The sequence below is a fragment of the Agelaius phoeniceus genome, chromosome 21 (genome assembly GCF_051311805.1).
Source record: "Agelaius phoeniceus isolate bAgePho1 chromosome 21, bAgePho1.hap1, whole genome shotgun sequence".
NCBI lineage: Eukaryota > Metazoa > Chordata > Aves > Passeriformes > Icteridae > Agelaius > Agelaius phoeniceus.
In genome coordinates, this window is record NC_135285.1 from 8792133 (window position 1) to 8810617 (window position 18485).

Sequence of the window (18485 nt, forward strand, 5' to 3'; positions counted from 1 at the left end):
AAAAGTTGATTTTGAAGGACCAGAATCCAGCTGGGAAAGCCCCACCAGGGCAGACAGGGCCACCTGAGGCTCTTCCTCACTGGTTTCATGCTGGTTCCTGTGTTGTGCTGCAGAATAAGGAGAGGCAGCTCTCCCACATGAAATTCCCTGGGTTTTTGGTTGGTTTATTCATTTTTTTTTGCCACACTGGGCTTTTAAAAGCAGGTAGATGATCAGGGTGAGGCAGAGCTCCTGTGCCTGCACACCACCTGTGTCAAAAAGTGACAGAAGTCATTGTCCTGCTCACTGCAGCTCATCACACACCAGCAACTCCAATTCCTGCTCTGCACAGCCCTGCATCCCTAAAAAGGGGAACAGCAGCTCCTGGGAGCCTCTTTTTCCACCAGATCTGGGATTTGGGGTGGGCTCAGCTTCCATGGCCATGCCTTGGGGAAGGGCTGTGACCCCTCCTGCTCCTGGCAGGTCATTGATGCATTAAGAATTTTCAAAGGTCTTTAATTTTTAAAATTTAAAAAGATCTGGAAGAACATTTTGATGCCCTTTCCTTAACTCCATGAATCTAGGCAGCAACAAAAAAAAAGAAAACAAATTCCAAAGTTCCCCCAAAAATGCTGCTTTTGATTCTTTCATAAACACTGCAAGCAGGAGAGAGAAAGAAAGAAATAAAGAAAGAAAATCCCCCAGGATTTCTCTTTTTCCCCCATTATTACAGGTACAGCTCCTCTCTGGCCTTTGCTGGCCCTGTCTGGAGGAGCTTTAATCATGGCAGAGCAGGAAGGGAATGGGAATGAAATCACCTGCCTGCCCTGCTGGGAAATGAGGTTTCGGCCCAGCTGGGATCCAGGGCAAGGCACAGGAGGGATTTTTATCCAGAGCAAAGCACAGGAGAGATTCTTAAATTTAAATACTGCAATATCCACAGGATTAATTCCCGTGTATGTGTCTGGAGCAGACAAATATGAGGGATGAACTTCCCTGACAAACTCTGTTCCCAAAAGGACCTTGGGGCTGTTGGGATATCAGCACTGGGGTGGGAAATCAGAGGGGCAATCAAGGCCTGAGCACAGCAAAGCACCTGGCAGAGCAGGGATTTGGGATTCCTCCTAAAAGGTGGAACTGTTCCAAGTTTGTGGGGGTTTTTGGGGTTTGTTTGTTTGTTTGATTGATTTATTTTTGGGTTTTTTTGGGGTTTTTTGCCTGATGAAGCTGCTCCTGCCCCCCCCAGCCTGCTCCTGCTCCTGCTCCCTCTGCCCAGCCTGGCTGTGCTGGGATGATCCCACACCAAGGGCCACATCCCCAGCAAGGGACAAGGTCCTGGTGAGCTGGGACAAAGTCCTGGTGAGGTGGGACAAGGTCCTGGTGAGGTGGGACAGGATCCTGGTGAGGTGGGACAAGGTCCTGGTGAGGTGGGACACGGTCCTGCTGAGGTGGGACAAGGTCATGGCTGAGGTGGGACATGGTCCTGGTGAGATAAGACACAATCCTGGTGAGGTGGGACAAGGTCCTGGTGAGGTGGGACATGGTCTTGGTGAGGTGGGACATGGTCCTGGTCAGGTGGGACATGGTCCTGCTGAGGTGGGACATGGTCCTGCTGAGGTGGGACAGGCCAGCTGAGCAGGGATTGCATTTTGGGGCTTCCTGCTTCCCTGCTGGGATGTGCTCTGCACGTCACCCTGGTGCTGGATGCGAGGTGGGTCAAGGTTTTGGGGCCACCAAACCCCCACCCCAAGAATCCACAGCAGTGGAACAGCAGCTCTGGAGGGCTCGGGTTTGGGGCTGGGCTGGTCAGACTCTGGTGGGAGTGTGGTGGCTCCCAGGGCCAGCCCACGGAGCAGCTGAGGCTCCCTGCACCCGTGTCAAGGCTGGGGCTGTGCCACAAGGCAGGGGTGACACTTGTGTCCTCTGCAGAGGGACAGGGGCTTGATTTCTGTGCTGCTTTGCACAGGGAGCTCCGAGCTTCTCTCAGGGAAGGATGCAGGAGCTGTGGGGTTCTGCTGGTCGGAGATTTGGCTTCTGAAGTCACCAGGGCTCTTCTTCAAGTGGCTTTGGGACACCTGAGTGGTGACCAAGCCCAGGTGACATTCCAGGCTGGCCGGACAGGCCGTGCGCCCTTTGCATCGCTTAGCAGCCAATTCCTGCGCGGGGAATGAGGCGGGAGCAGGGCTGACACTGAGCTTTGGTTTGTCCTTCGCGCTGTCGTGGCAGGACGTGGCGAGGTGACAGTCGGGGCTGTGGGGGATGCTCTGACAGCCCGCTTGGACCTGGGGACGGCCGGGGACCCACAGGGGACCCAGAGCCCGCGGGTCTGTGCGGGAGAGGCGCCACACTGCGGTGAACGGCTCCGGCTCCCCTTGGTGCTGGCACGGCTCCGTGTCCCCGCCGTGTCCCCGCCGTGTCCCCGCCGTGTCCCCGCCGTGTCCCCGCCGTGTCCCCGCCGTCCCCGCGACCACCGAGCGACCCCGGCCCGCAGCGCCGCCCGCAGCCGCCAGAGGGCGCCACACGCCGCAGTGGGGGAGCCGCACCCCCCAAAATCCCTTCAATCTACTCCCCAAAATCCCTTCAATCTGCTCCCCAAAATCCCTTCCGCCTGCCCCCCAAAACCCATCCATCTGCTCCCCAAAATCCCTTCCACCTGCTCCCCAAAACCCCTTCTACCTCCCCCCCAAATCCATTTCATCTCCCCAAAATCCCTTACACCACCTCCCCAAAGCCCTTTCCACCTCCTCCCTAATTTCCCCCCTCTCCTCATTCCTCTCCCCCCACCCAATTTATCTCCTCAAATCTTCTTCCCTCCGCCCAAACCTTTCTCTTCCTTCCCCATGCCTGTCCCCCTCTGCTCAATCTCTCCCCCTCTCCCCAATTCTTCCCTTTCTCTCCAAGCCTTTTCTCCCTGACTCTTTTACCTCTCCCCAAATCTTTTCTCCCCAAATCTTTTTTCTCTCCTTCCCTCCCCTTCCCTGTCCCAAATCGTTCCTCCCCATAATTTTTCTTCTCTCCTTCCCTTCTCTCCCCCTTCCCCAGATCTTTTCTCCCCAGATCTTTTCTCCCCAAATCTTTTATCTCCAAATCTTTTCTACCCATACCTCTTCATCCTCCCATCCCTCCACTCCCCTTTCCCCAAACCTCTCCTTCCACTCCCTTCTCCTCAGACCTTTTCTCCCTGATTCTTTTACGTCTCCCCAAATCTTTTTTCTCTCCTTCCCTCCACTTCCCCGTCCCAAATCTTTCCTCCCCATATTTTTTCTTTTCTTTTCTTCCCCATAATTTTTCTTCTCTCCTTCCCTTCCCTCCTCCTTCCCCAGATCTTTTATCTCCAAATCTTTTATCTCCAAATCTTTTCTCCCCAGATCTTTCATCCTCAAATCTTTTCTCCCCATACCTCTTCCCCCTCCCCATCCCTCCCCTCCCCTTTCCCCAAACCTCCCCTCCCACTCCCTTCTCCCCAAACCCTTTTCTCCCCTCCCTCCCCGCACTCCGCCGTCCCCTCCCTCTCGCCCATCTCCCACCGCAGTGTCCCCCCTGCTTGGGCTCTGCCCGTCCCTCCCGCTCCGGTCCCGCCCCGGTTCCGCCTCCCGCAGCCGCTCGCAGGGGCTGGGGCTGGGGCTGGGGCGCAGGGAGCCAGCCCCGCTCCTCCGGCTGCACAGCGGGCACAGCGCCGGGCAGGGCACAGGAGGAGGAGGAGGAGGAAGAGGAGGAGGAGGAGGAGGACGATGGGGCGGCGGCGAGCGGCGGCGGCGGCGGGGCGGCTGGCGCAGCCCGAAGGCAGCGGCATGGAGCCCGGCGCCGGTGCAGAATGAAGGGTGCCTGCCGCCCCCCCCGCAGACATGTCTGTGCCTTTACTCAAGATTGGAGTCGTCCTCAGCACCATGGCCATGATCACCAACTGGATGTCGCAGACGCTGCCCTCCCTCGTGGGGCTCAACACCACCAAACTCACGGCGGCCACGGGCGGCACCTTGGACCGCAGCACGGGAGTAAGTGCGGGAGGGCTGCGGGGCACGGGGAGGGCTGCCCGGAGCATCCCGGAGCATCCCGGAGCATCCCAGCCTCCCGGAGCCTCCCGGAGCATCCCCGCATCCCGGAGCGTCCCCGCATCCCGGAGCGTCCCTGCGGCCGCTCCCCGCCGCCGCGCAGTCCCTCCCCGCCCGGCTGTCACATCTCTCCTTGCCCGGGTGTCCCCGTGGCCGGCAGGGTCCCCCCCTGCAGGATCGCCGCCCCTCGAGTGTCCCCGCGGTGCTGCGGGAGCGGGCGTGGGGCGCTGGCAGGGCACGGGGGTGACGGCGCAGGGAGCGTCTCTGCCTCTCCCCTCCTCTCCTCTTGCTCGGCCACCCCCGCTTGGTGCCGGGGGTGACTCGGCTGCCTCCCCGCGCCGTCCCTGCCGCCGAAGGGATGCAAAGTTTCCCTCGTGGCCGCTGCAAAAGCCGCCGGGGGAGCGGGCGCCAGTCCCGGGAGGCGCCTCCGCTGCTCTCCGTCCGCGATCCGCCCTCGGAGGGACGGGAGGATGCAGCCGGGCTGGGCACCCCCTGTCCCCGCTCTGCTGGAGAGCCGGGGCCGTGCCTGAGCTTCCCACCTTGGGAATGGCTGGGAAAATCATTGCAGTCTGTCTGTCTGTCTGTCTTCCCTGAGCAGGGAGAGTCGGGCACCTTTCTCCTGCAGGCTGCACGCTCGTGCTTTCTGACAGAGCCCCGCTGCTGCAGCTCTGCTGTTCCCGGAGTATTCCGTGTAGTGCTTCTGCTGCTCAGTGAATGGAGCTGGGATCTTTTTATTTTTTTTCTCCACGTTGTCAGGGTTTATGAGATCCATTTATTATTCTTTTTTTTTTTTTTCCCGGTTGTTTTAGCCAGGGAATCCAATTGCGCGTCCGCCTGGGCATGTCTGTCAACGTGGGCATTTGCAAGGTGATTTGTTCTGTAGGGAAGTGGTGGAAGGAACATTTCCCCTCTGGTTGGGGACACGGTGACACCTTCAAAGTGCTCCGAGCATGGGTTAGCATTAACTAATGGATTATGCCGTGAGACAGAAGGAAAATTGAGAGCAGAGAGGGGAACGCGCTGTGTTTGGGGTGGGCTCCGTTCCCCGGCGTGCCCTCAGCGCTGCATCGCGTCCCTGCTGGGATTCTGCACAGGGCTCGGCTCCGGGCTTCCCCTGCCTGGAGCGGAGGGGAGCGATTGTCCGGGGAAGCTCCTCATGCCCGGGGAACGGGCACAGAGACGGGGGGAACGGAACTCGGGGTGTCCGTAGGTCGGGGTGTCCGTAGGTCGGGGTGTCCGTACCTCGAGCGTCTGTACCTCGGGGTGTCCATGCCTCGGGGTGTCTGTAATTCAGGTGTCCATGACTCAGGGTGTCCATAATTCGGGGTGTCCATACCTTGGGGTGTCTGTGACTTGGGGTATCCGTGCCCTGGGGCGTCCATAATTCGGGGTGTCCGTACCTCAGACTGTCCAAACCTCTCGGTGTCCGTGCCTCGGGGTGTCTGTAATTCAGGGTGTCCGTGTGTCCGTACCTCGTGGTGTCCGTGTGCTCAGCCCAGCGCGTCTCCAGCTGCCAGACCCGGCCCCAGACCCCGGCGGGCTCTGCAGAGCTGGGGGCACTGCTCAGCCCTCGGCAGGGCACTGTGCCCTCCCTGGTGGCCCGGGCACGTCCCTGTCCCGCTGTTAAGGGCTCTGTCCCCATCCCTGTCCCCGTGTTAAGGAGGGCTCTGTCCCCATCCCTGTCCCGGTGTTAAGGGCTCTGTCCCCATCCCTGTCCCCATGTTAAGGAGGGCTCTGTCCCCATCCCTGTCCCGGTGTTAAGGGCTCTGTCCCCATCCCTGTCCCCATGTTTAGGAAGGCTCTGTCCCCATCCCTGTCCCCGTGTTAAGGAGGGCTCTGTCCCCATCCCTGTCCCCATGTTAAGGAGGGCTCTGTCCCCATCCCTGTCCCCGTGTTAAGGAGGGCTCTGTCCCCATCCCTGTCCCCGTGTTAAGGAGGGCTCTGTCCCCATCCCTGTCCCCGTGTTTAGGAGGGCTCTGTCCCCATCCCTGTCCCCGTGTTTAGGAGGGCTCTGTCCCCATCCCTGTCCCCGTGTTTAGGAGGGCTCTGTCCCCATCCCTGTCCCCATGTTTAGGAGGGCTCTGTCACCACAGCAGGGCAGGGCTCCCACCCCGATGTGCCCAGCACCCGGAATTTTCACTGTTCCCTGTGTCCCTGCTTTCCCATCCGCGTTGCCTTCGTGTTTTCAGCTCTTCCTCTCCTTTTCAGACCTTTCTCTGATTCATCCCCAATCCATATTTTTGCATTCCAAGTGAATTTTGCCAGCTGGGCCCTCGGAGGAGCCTCCGCTCCCTGCCACGTCCTCATCCCCCTTCACCTCCCAGAGCCCTGCCAGGCCTCCCCTGGTTAATTAACCCATCTCTCCCTGTGTTAATTAGGTGTTGCCTACCAACCCAGAGGAAAGCTGGCAGGTGTACAGCTCTGCCCAGGACAGCGAGGGACGTTGTATATGCACAGTGGTGGCACCTCAGCAGACGATGTGCTCGCGTGATGCCAGGACAAAGCAGCTGAGACAACTCCTAGAAAAGGTAATGCTTGGCCCCTGCTGCCAAAAGTGCTTTGGTTTGGTGGGAGAGAAACCTGAGCTGAGCCTTGGTTTCCAGGGAAAACCCCTTGGGATGGTTTTTCCATGTGGAGCTGTCCCTGTGTGTGTAGTGGGGAATAATCAGCTGAGGGCAGGAGGAGAATTCTCTTCAAGTGTTTTCTGAGAGGAGAGCCTGGCCTAAGGTCAAGGGAAAACTGCTGAGATCAAAGCACCAATATTGAACCGTATCTCTAAAAAGAAAAATCTTAAAAATAAAAAAAATCCCCTTTTTTTATTCTGTTGGCACAAGCAGTTTGAGAGCAGACTCAGCAACAGGAGAGGAGAGAGAATTAAAAGCCCAAAGCCAAGCTTTTCTAGGCAAGGTGGTATTGAAAAGGTCAAGTGAAACCCTGCAAGCTGTCGCCAGCAGGTAGCACAGAGATGACTCTCAGTGGTTTTCTGCCTAACGTTGACATCCTCTTGATTAGTTTTTAATAGTCTGCTGTCCGAAAAGATCAAAAAATCTCATTAGGGAAACATCCCCAATAACAAGGAATTTTCCAGATAATAGATTTCAGTGAAGAAATGCTGTTTCATGTGAAATTGTGCTCTTGTCTTGCAAATATGAGCTGGCTCCTGTGCTGGATATATAATTAAACCCCATCCCCTAATGCTATATTGGCCTGTGCCGTGCATGACAAAAGAATTTTCATCCTGCTGCTTTGGGGAAAGCTGCTGTATTAATTCCCTCTAACAATATTAAACCTCCACTTAACTGATTTCCCCATGTGCTGGGGACAATAAAGCCAGCCAGGAAACATTCAGCCCTAAAACAATCCTTTGGGTTGTCAGAGGCTGCTAAAAATAATCCCAAGTCAGGCTTTTCTTTCTCACAGCAATAACACCCTGGGTGCTTTTGCTCCTGAGAGGCAGCAGGATTTATAAACAGCTCAGAGGTGCTCCCAGAACTCCTCATCCACTCCAAACAATCAGGATTTGACCCAATGCCCTCTGCTGATGGGCAGGAGTTGGGAATGGGAGACCTGGGATAACATCAGGAGGGTGGAGGTGCTCAGTGGGGTTTTTTTTAATGCAGCTCTCTGGCTGCCAATGGAGATAAAGTGAGGGAGGAGCAGGATTTCTGGGCGTGTGTTGTGGGATATGATACCTGCCTGCTAATCTGGCTGCATCTCACTCCCACGCTAACCTATATGAAAAACCCCAAAATAAGGAACAGGCTCTCAGTGCCAGACATCTGATCCTGATGGAGGCTGAGCTGATCATCCCTGGAGGTGCAAACAACTGCAGAGCAGAGCTTCCAGCTTCCCAGGGAGGATTTCAGTCCTGAAAACTCCTTCCCCCCACTGGCATTCTAACCCTGGCTCTGTGATGGGGGGAAATTGCAGCCCCTGGTTTCTCCCTGGCAGCAGAGGAAGCAGCACAATGTGTCCAGGGGGAAATTGTGGTTGGGTTTTCCAAGGAGCAGGCGTGGAATTCACCCGTGGAAATGGTGTTGCAAGGCATCAGCTGCTTGTGTGTGCACACAAAGCAATTAGAGCATCTTCAGGGAAATCTCCATGCAGGAATCTTTTGGGATTTGGGGGTTCAGAGCTGCCATGCTCAGCTCATGGGGATGAGGACGTGTGTAGGAGCTGCAGTTTTGGGAAGGAGTTCTGGGCACCCTGGCAGGTCACAGAGGGGAGGGAGGGCAGCCAGGGCTGCTCAGGGTGTTCAGCCCAGGGTTTGACACTCGAGGTGTCTGAGCTCATCCTTGGCTGGGCCACGCCGAGTCCTTCCAGCCTCACACGTGGCAGGTGCTGAGTGCAGCCCTTGGACTGCACCCAAACCAGGACATCACCTCAGTCCTGCTCATCATCAGGTTGTGTTTGATCTCCAAACAGAATCTGATTGATTGATTGATTTGTTTATTTGTCTGGCCCTGTTATCGGGCACAGCTTCCTCTTCTGCCGGTGAAACCATTTCTGGTTTCCTGCCAATCCTTCCTCTCAGCCAGTGCTGATTTCCAGATTTTACAGCTCTTTTTGTTCCTCTGATGGTCACTCCCAGGACGGTGCCATCTCTTCTCAGCCATCACTGCCTCGTGCAAACCTTATCAGATGAACTTTTCATTTCCTGAACCATCAGCTGAGTCCATTCCTCTGCTGATTTTTCCCCTAAACCTTGAAAATCTCCCCCAAGATTCCTCTTGCTCCATCAGTTTGTGCAGCTCCCCAAGGCTGAAGGTTGACCCCAGCTGAAACCCCAGAGCTGGGCTCAGAACAACCCTTTTGGAGCTGCCAGGAAAGGCTGATCCACAGGGAAGTTTGAGCAGGGTTTAAACCTTGGATCTGACCTTATAAACCTCACTGAGGTCATCAGGCCAACGCTGACTCCCTGTGACTCTGGTTTAATTGTGAATCAGCTCCTCAAACAGGATGACAAGAGCAGCACTGGAAGCTTCATTTGTATTAATTTCCTATTTCAACTGCTAAAAATAACTCTTTTCCCCCAGACAGCCACAGGTATCTGTCTCACATTATCTTGGTGAAAATGAGGTTTCAGGCTGAGAGAGGAGGCAAAAAGCATTTTCAGGCGAGGTTGGAGGACTGCAGCTGATGGATGGAGCTGAGGGAATTTAAGAGGCACTATCCTTGGGCCTGAGTTCATTAGAGCACTTCTGTACATGCTTCAGCCTGGGCTCCAACAGGCTCATTGAAACCTAATCATGTGCCAAAGTGCTTTGCTGGATCAAGGGCATAATATGCTAATGAGGGAAAAGAGGCAGATCCTCAGTGCTGGGGCTGGCAGGATTCTCAGGCTCATCCCTGCAAATATGGCCAGGACCTCGCCCGATGGAAAACAACACAGGCAGCAAACACCCACTCTGGGCTTGTGAAACCCACCCCAGAACAGCACAGCAGCTCAGTTGAGGCACCTCTGTGCAGAGGCACGTGAGGAGGGAATTTTCCTGTGCTTCAGGGGGGAGCAGAAACATTCCAGAGGTGTTTGAGGGCAGCAGCCTGGGCGAGATGCTCTCAGAGCAGAGCACGTCCCTCCCTCCCCACCACCTGAGAGAGAGCCCAAGGAGCCTCCCAAAATTTTACTCAGCAGACTCAGGTATTGCTCTGTCATTACAGAAATGCTCTTTTTCTGGTTATTTGCAGCTGGGGTTAGGCACTAGTGGAATAAATGGGATTAATTTTGCATGAGCCCTACAAGTCACCCCTCTCTCTGCTCCTTGGAACCATTCTGCTGCTCAGCTCGAAGGACAGGCTGGGTGACTGGAATAAAAGCAGCTTGGCAGCCCAGCCATGCTTGTCTAAGGCTCCTCTTCTCCTGCCTCAGGGCACAGAGAGGTCTTCAAACCCCTCCACATGCAGCCCAGGTGAATGAACACCCGCTGAGAGCTGACATTCCCTGCGGTCGGCACAGCTTAATGGGAGCTGACCAGGCTCTGGCTGAGCTCAGCTTTGCTCTTTTCTCCTCCAAACCTTGTTCTGCACTTCCCTGCTCCTCACACCTCCCTGAGCAGCTCCTGGGGAGGTCAGGGTGCTGCTGCTTCATCTCTGAGCCTCAGAGACCACAAATAGCTTCACCTTTGCTGAGGAACACTCTGGCCCCCGGAGCAGTTGTACAGAACACTCCAAAGCCTGTTGGCCTTTGCCATGCAGCTCACCCATACATTTTTAATAGACCCCTGCAATAGTTTCAGTGTCATCCTGCATGAGCAACGGGCACTGTGATGGTTTTTCCAAGCTGGAGGGGCACCCTTGGCATTTGCCCTGTGCTGTCCTGCCGTGCCCTCACTCTGCCACTCCAGGTAAGTCCCAGCCCACCGCAGTGGGATTTGACAGAGGAAATGTGGGATTTGCCAGAGGAAATGTGGGATTTTCACCACTCCTTCCCTCCCCACCCCAGCTTGGCTGCAGTGAGGATGCAGACAGGAGCGGATGTGGCACCCATCCATCCGGGGAGCAGATCCATCCATCCACCCACAGCCGAGCAGGATGGGAGCAGGATGGGATCAGGATGGGAGTGGATTGGGAGCAGGATGGGATCAGGCTGGGATCAGGCTGAGAGCAGGATGGGAGCAGGATGGAATCAGGATGGGAGCAGGATAGGATCAGGATGGGAGTGGATTGGGAGCAGGATGGGATCAGGCTGGGATCAGGCTGAGAGCAGGATGGGAGCAGGATGGAATCAGGATGGGATCAGGCTGGAAGCAGGATGGGAGCAGGATAGGAACAGGATGGGAGTGGACTGGGAGCAGGCTGAGAGCAGGATGGAATCAGGATGGAATCAGGATGGAATCAGGATGGGAGCAGGATGGAATCAGGATGGAATCAGGATGGGAGCATGATGGGATCGGGCTGGGAGCAGGATGGAAGCAGGATAGGAACAGGATGGGAGCAGGATGGGATCAGGATGGGAGAAGGATGGGATCAGGCTGGGATCAGGATGGAACAGGCTGAAAGCAGGATGGAAGCATGATGGAATCAGGATGGGATCAGGCTGGGAGGAGGATGGAAGCAGGATAGGAACAGGATGGAAACAGGATGGAATCAGACTGGCAGCAAGCTGGGAGTGGACTGGAATCAGGCTGGGATCAGGCTGGGATCAGGCTGGGATCAGGCTGGGATCAGGCTGGCTCAGGAGCAAGGCCCTGACGCAGCAGCAGCAGCAGCAGCAGCAGGCTGGGTGCCTGATTCACTTTACCCACAGACGTCATGGTGGTGGTGGCACTGCTGGGGTGACGTGGCGGTGGCAGGAGCAGCAGCCGTGGGCTGAGCCCTGTCACGTCCCCACCGTGGGACAGACACGTCCGGCCCCGCTGCAGAGCCCTTAAATACGGCTCGGTGCTAAACAGGAGCTGACGTCAGACCCGTTCCACCTCTCCCAGCCTGGAAAACAGGAGGGAATATCTTAATAAATCAGATGGCAGCCAACCTTCAAAATCAGGTCAGCCTCGCTGGCGTTCCCCTCCCCTCCTCACACCTCCAGCCCGTTTTGTCACCGCCAGCCCAGCCAGGCTCCTTGCATGGGGGCCAGATGGGCTCCGGGCGGGAATGCGGCACCGCTCGGCTCCCACAGGGGTGCCAACCATGCCCGGTGCTCCCCGGCCCCAGGATGCCCTCCCTGCCCCTGGGTTGGATGTGGCAGATGCTGCTGGAGCAGGCTGGGTGGATCGTGAAGTTCTGCTGGTTTGTGCTCACCAGGGGATGGAAATGTGCACCTGGGCTGGAGCTTTCCCTCCCAGCCAGGTGTGCTGCTGTCACCTCTGAGCTCACCCCGTGCCACAGCAGGTGCCTGTCAGAGAGGCCAGCCTGAGTTTAACCTCAACTACACCCCTCATTTCCATGTCAGATTGCTGAATCCTTCTCTGCAGAAAGAAAAAAAATCATTTATGAAAGCGGTTTTTGTGTGTTTTAGAGCACGGGGTGGTAATCTGGGAGCTGCTGTTGATGAGGCAGTAAATAATGCATGGGCTGATTGCCCTTTAGCTGTGCTGAGCTTGTGGGAAAGGTCAGCCTTGGGATGCAAGGGGGGCTGCCTCTCTGCTGGCAGCACTTTTTAATGAGTCCCTTCTCGTTTGGCAGGTGCAAAACATGTCCCAGTCGATAGAGGTGTTGGACAGGAGGACTCAGAGAGACCTACAGTACGTGGAGAAGATGGAAAACCAGATGAGGGGACTGGAATCCAAATTTAAGCAAGTGGAAGAAAGCCACAAGCAGCACCTGGCAAGGCAGTTTAAGGTAGGTCTGATTTCCAAACTGCTATGGGAGCTGTGCCTAGGGGATTGTGGCCCTGGCTCCCATCAGGGGAGCCCAGCTGTGGGGCCCTTCCTGCCCAAAGCACAGCCAGATCCAGGCTGTGGCCTCACACCCTCAGCCCTGCATCTTGTTTTAGGGCAAAAGCACAAATCTCTGTGCTCCCACACCCACCTGTGTGCCCGAAACAGGGCAGTGCAGGGTGATTCCATCAGGGGGGTCTGCAGGGAATCACCCCAGCTCTGGGTGAGGTGGGCTCCCCTCTGTGGCCAGGCAGCTTCTCCACGCCATGCCCAGCACCCATTTATTGGGGAAAAAACCCCAAGAACTGGGGCTCCCTTTGCATTCCTGCAGCACGAGGCAAACCACAGCGGGCAGTCACCAAACCCCATCTCCCCTGGGGGTGGCTGGAGAAAGGAGTTTATCAATCAAACATCACCCCCCCTGAAAAAAAAAATCCCCAAAAATACAATTATTACAGCTGTCCTCGGGCTGGCAACCTGCACATCTCCAGGATTTTGGCTAATTTTGGGTGTTGGCAGCAGAGGCAGCACCTTCTGATGGGTTTTGTGTGGTGTCCTGGTGCTGGGCAGAGGGAGAGAGGAGCTGCAGCCTCTGGAATGCAGCTGGCACTGGGAGCAGTGGCCAAACCCTCAGGAAGTTGCTTGAGGATGAATGAAATTGCCAAAAAAGATGTTCTGAGCAATACTGGAATCTTAAATTTTAGCCGTGCTGCGGGTTAATAGATAAAAAAAATCAAATGGAAAAGATTTCTGGTGGAATTTGGGGACTTTTCTGATCAGCCACCCAGCTGATTCCCACCCTCATTTGCAGGCAGCTGGCTGGTATTTTAAAGCAGATTTTTTTTTTAATGCTAAATACTGAAATACCATGATTATCTCATAAAAAGCTGGGAAGATGGTTCTTAAAACTTTTCACCAACTCCACCTCCTCCGCTCCCCATCTCCAGTTACTGCAGGACCCTAAATTTAGCTCTGCAGTCTGGATGGAAAGACTTGAGCATGAGTTTCTTTTATTTAATTATTTCTTTATTTCAGTTATTATTGTTTTCCCCCCCCTCCACCACTCTGATGAGTTCAACCCTCCCCATTGCCTGCCAGGGAACTTGAAATGAAATAAAATTTAAAACATTCCCCACGTGCGAAGCACGGGAGGGAAAAATCCTCTTGGCTTAAATAGGAGGGGATGGATGGGAAGGAGGCTGAGGAGGAATTCCTGATCCTGTTCAGCCCCAAAAAGCTTCAGGACACAGGCAGATGTCACAGCCCTGGGTGCTGGGAGCTTGGCCACTGTAATTTGAGCAGCACCAGGGATTTTGGGTGTTCTAACACAGCTTCATTAACGGGTAGGTGCATGCATATTAATGTCTACTCATTAGCTGCTGGAGCGAAGCATCTGCAACAAAATGCTGCATTCTGAGCCTTTAAGTAAGCAAAAAAAAAAAAAAAAATTAAAAAAGAAAAAAAAATTCATTTCTGCAAAATCCATCTGATAATGAATTTTATTTTTCTGTTCTGCGCTTGAAACCAGTGAGGAATTTTTTGTCTAATTTGCTGCCAAAGCAGCATTTGAAAGAACAGGCACAGCATTTTGTTCCTGCTAATGCCAGCATTAAACTGTGAGTGCTTTGGAGCTCTTGTGTTGGTTTTTTTTCTCTCTTTAGTGCCGTAAGAGTATTTGTCTATGAATGGCTATCTATATAAGGCAGGTTAGTGAGCTAGATCCTCAACAGTATTTCATTTTCTTGCTTACAGGGCTAACTAAAAAGCAAGTTTTTTCAATGCTGCAGTGACTGAAGAAGCAGTTCACTCCCATGTAACCATGAAAAGAGGGCCACAGAGCATTTTGCACCATGCATTGATTTTTTTTGATTATTTTCCAAATTAGCACCATATCTCACTAAGGAACCTTGAACCACACAACCGAGATCTTCCTTTGCATGCAATTGTAGATGCATTTCATGAATAGTTTGAAACCCTTGTCAATGCATATATATCTTATTTTCTTTTATTTTTTGGAAAGAAAAAAAAGAAAAAAAAAAACAACAACTCTTTGTGTATGTGATCTGAAGCATGTAACCCTAAGATGTTGCATTCTAAAAATGACAAATAAAGGCCTTTCCCAAATATTTTGGTGTTCTGCAGCCTGTTTAATATGTTCTTGCCAAGACATCATTTGGACCAAAAATAATAATTGAGCTAATTTTAATGCTAATAATTGTGGGAAATGTGAACATTTCGCTCCCATAGGAAGCACCCAGGTCAAGGCAGAGTGTTGCAGATTTTTGCACGCATAGCACTGAACCGAGCTTATTTTAACCTTGCAGGCAATAAAAGCGAAAATGGAGGAACTTAGGCCTTTGATACCAGTGTTGGAAGAGTACAAAGCCGATGCCAAATTGGTATTGCAGTTTAAAGAGGAGGTCCAGAATCTGACGTCAGTTCTAAACGAACTCCAGGAGGAGATTGGCGCCTATGACTACGAAGAGCTTCAGAACAGAGTGTCAAATCTTGAAGAAAGGCTTCGTGCATGCATGCAAAAATTAGGTAGGCTCAGAACCACCACGGTGGCTCCAAGGCCACCGGCGCCAACGCACGCATCCCGGCCGGAGGCAGAGATGCCCCGCTGGACATCTGGTGCCGTGCCCGGCCGCGAGGGATGAGCTCCACGCAGCCAGGGGCCATCCTGCCAAGGGTTATGCCACCAGGAACATTCCTCCTGGGAGTAGTCCTGCCCAGGATTACTGGCAGGAGCAATGCTGCTCGTGGTGTGAGCGCTTCAGGATGCTCCTCTCCTCTCCTCTCCCCGCGGAGCGGAGCGGGCGTGTGGGCGGCGCTTGCATAAGTGGCAGCTCACGCTTATGCAAAGCCAACACTTGCACCCCTTTTGCTTCTGCATCCCTGGACCTGGTCCGTCAGCAAAGGGCTCTGCTCGTGGTGGGGGGTGTGGGGCTGTGCCTCGGTTTCCCTCGGTTTCCTTTCTTTGTTTTTGCATCTTGCCAATCCCCCCGGAGCAGAGCATGAGGAGCTGGGCCGCGGTGTGGTCCTGCCCCTGCGCGGGATGTGAATCCTCCCTCTCCCATCCCCTGAGGGAGCAGGGAGCCATTTCCACCAGGCTGCTGCTAAACCACCAGGGACTCGACCTCATCCAGAGGGTTGGAATTGACTGAAACTCCCGGGGCTGTTGTGGGGAGTCTCAGCTGCCACCAAACCCAAGGCGTGGCCCCAAACACAGGGGGAAGGAGGAAAGGGCACTGCCTCCCACAGCTGCAAGGACTCTCTGCACCATTTGTTGGGCCAGCTCTGACTTGATTTAATTTCTCCTTCCATTATTGACTTTCTTGCCACGCCATTTAGATAATCCAAACACATTAACTGCTCTGCAGTCTATTTTGGTAGCACATACGAAATTACACTCTCAGGTAACTTCACGGAAGATCAGATCTCTTCTGAGCACTTGATATCCTTGGCAAGGTAATGCTTTGTTTCTCTCTTGGCTCTGCTGATGGGGTTGATTTTGCTTGTTTCTAGATGCCTCCACACTGTGAGCAGCCACCTCCCCTCCATTCCCTCTGCATTTCCATCCTCTGGTTCCTTGGACGTCCCTTGCAGGTTCCATCTCACCCAGAGAGTAAAATTCCCATTTAAACGTGGATGCTCAGAGTATTTGAACAAGTCAGGCACCGAGGTACCCTTGGGACAGGTAAAAACCCCCTGGCCAAGAGAGATCGGAGTTTAATTTCTCATTAATTAATGAGTGCTGGTGGCCCAGGCTTGGTTTGAGAGCAGGACAGGCTGGGGCTTTCTGCCCCTTTCCCCCGTGATGGCCACAGGGAGGGCAGCAGGGTTGGGCAAGGAGGGAAACTCTCACCTTGCCCTCACCTTCTTGAACTTCCCCCTGAAAGCCTCATGGGGACATGGAGTCCCCAATTCCTGGAGCTCTGTCAGGTGGGCACGGTGCAGTGGGAAGATAAGGAAGGATGAACAGATAAGAAAGGAGAGCAGGCCTAGGAGGGTGGGGTGGACCAAGGGCACACAGAGGCCTCCTGGCAGATGGATCCTCTCATCCCTGCCCTGCTGAAGGCAGAGGAGAAGATGCCCAAGGAGGGGTCCCCTTGCTGCACCCAGAGCCTTCAGCCCATCCCTTGAAGATGAGGAGGAGCTGTGGGTCACAGGGAGAGGAAGCAGGGGCAGGGATTTGAGACTTCAGCCTTGGGGACAGTTCTTTCAACAAAGCCATTCCAGCCTGGGAAGCTGGGACAATCCTCCCACTGACCCTAGGCAGGCTTTAAGGAGTAGCTCCCAAACCATTCAGGGCTCCAAAAAATTAGAATCTGCTCTTGGACCATTAACCCTTTCTGCACATCCCATCCCTTCACACTCAGGTCCAGCTGGGACCAGCAGCCCAGGTAAGAAGGAGGCAGGTAGGGATGCTGAGCTCTTGCAGGTAACCTTGTCTAGGAACTTTTGGCAGTTTTTAAAAATCTTTTTGAGTCTTTAGCTGGGCTTTTTGGCTTCTTCCTGCCCTTGCCCTCTCTCTGGGGTCAGGGCAGCTCTTTTGCAGCAGCCCTGGCTGCTCACAGAGATGGGTTCTGTGCCTCCCAGAGGCTCATCCCAGAGGATTTGCTGCTCACTCAGGAAGCTGATTTATTTGGTCACTTAAAAGAAAGAGCACGGATTGAATTTCCAATGCTGTTTATCTCTCTGGTGTGTAAACCACTGGAAATGGTTGCTAATTGAGTTAAATTCAGATAACAGCCTTACAAATGCTTTGCTGCCACACAATGAGGCCCTGATTGCCGAGGATTTCACTTTGCCGCAGGTTTTCTGCTCCGTTGGGCTCGCTGATGTCTCAAGGAGAAGGTTTTAGCTGGGACAAAGGTTTTTCTGCCGCTCTCCTGGAGTTTGTGCTCCCCAAACAGGGTCAGGGAGCTGCTGCAACAAGCACAGGCCAAGGGGAGGGGAGGGATGTGCCACACTCACACCCAGTTCACCTCTCCCAGGGAGCTCTGAGCCTTGGCAGGGCCTTTTCCTTAGCCAAGGTCCTGTTTTGCATTTTGGGTTTCCTAAGCATTATTGATGGATCAATAGTGAAAACACTCCCTGACCCTGGCATGTCTGTGGAGGGGGGGAAGAGAAATCAATAATGGCAGCTTCAATCTGTGTTTCTGTTTACACTCCTAAAGATCCCTATTTACACAGGGATTTTAGCCTTTGCATTAATGTTCCTAAGAGGAGGTGCAGGGCTTGGCACTCCTTGGATCTAGGGGGAATTTAACTCAGGCAGGGCAAGAGTTCCTTGGGAAAAATCCTGGTGCAGGGATGGGGATGGAGCCATCCCTGATGGTTTGGGATGGGGATGGAGCCATCCCTGATGGTTTGGGATGGGATGGAGCCATCCCTGATGGTTTGGGATGGGATGGAGCCATCCCTGATGGTTTGGGATGGGGATGGAGCCATCCCTGATGGTTTTGGGATGGGGATGGAGCCATTCCTGATGGTTTGGGATGGGGATGGAGCCATCCCTGATGGTTTGGGATGGGGATGGAGCCTGATGGTTTTGGGATCAGGATGGGGCCCCATTCCTGATGGTTTGGGATGGAGATGGAGCCATCCCTGACGATTTTGGGATGGGGTGCTCCCAGCTAGGCAACAGAGGCAAGATCCAAGCCCAGCTGAGCTGCCACAGCCCCATCCCTGCCTGGAGGGCTGGGATTGGGATTGGGATCAATCCTTGGCTTCCTGGGAAGATGGAGCAGGATGCTGGCTGTAGCAGCAGCACCATGAGCCCAGAAGGAGCTGGTGCCTGTGCGTTGGTGGAGGAGCTGCTGGGAGCTGCCAGGCAGGACTTGTGGGCAGCATCCAGAGCTGGAGAGGAGGTGGTGGCACCCTGGGAGGAAGGGAGGGCTGGTCCCGCCCGCTCCTGCTGGAAAATTCCTTGTGCAGCTGAAGCGGGGATGCATCTCATGGCAGGACAGAGGGACGCTTGGGGAAAGGCTGATTTGTGGCCAGGAGAAAGGAGCTGAATAGCTCTGGGTGAAGAGGAGCGAAAGCAGCTCCTCTGTGAGGCCCTAAATCTGCTCCTCACAGGTTTCCCTGTCCTGGCCCCCTGGGTGAGCAGCAGGATGAGCTTTGCTGTGGC

At 54.3% G+C, this 18485-nt stretch overlaps 1 protein-coding gene across 2 annotated transcripts in view; it reads left to right on the forward strand.

Moving 5' to 3' along the window:
- Window positions 1-18485, forward strand: part of OLFM1 (olfactomedin 1) — a 38659-nt gene that overhangs the window by 10961 nt on the left and 9213 nt on the right. Inside the window, exons 1-4 of one of the 2 annotated variants that reach the window (XM_054646597.2) lie at window positions 3532-3974; window positions 6410-6559; window positions 12153-12308; window positions 14671-14890. In XM_054646597.2, coding sequence (XP_054502572.1) covers window positions 3825-3974; window positions 6410-6559; window positions 12153-12308; window positions 14671-14890 — 676 coding nt within the window. In that variant the 5' untranslated portion in view covers window positions 3532-3824. Of the gene's footprint in view, window positions 1-3531; window positions 3975-6409; window positions 6560-12152; window positions 12309-14670; window positions 14891-18485 lie in introns of those variants that run through there. The other variant, XM_054646598.2, reaches the window with a different exon arrangement.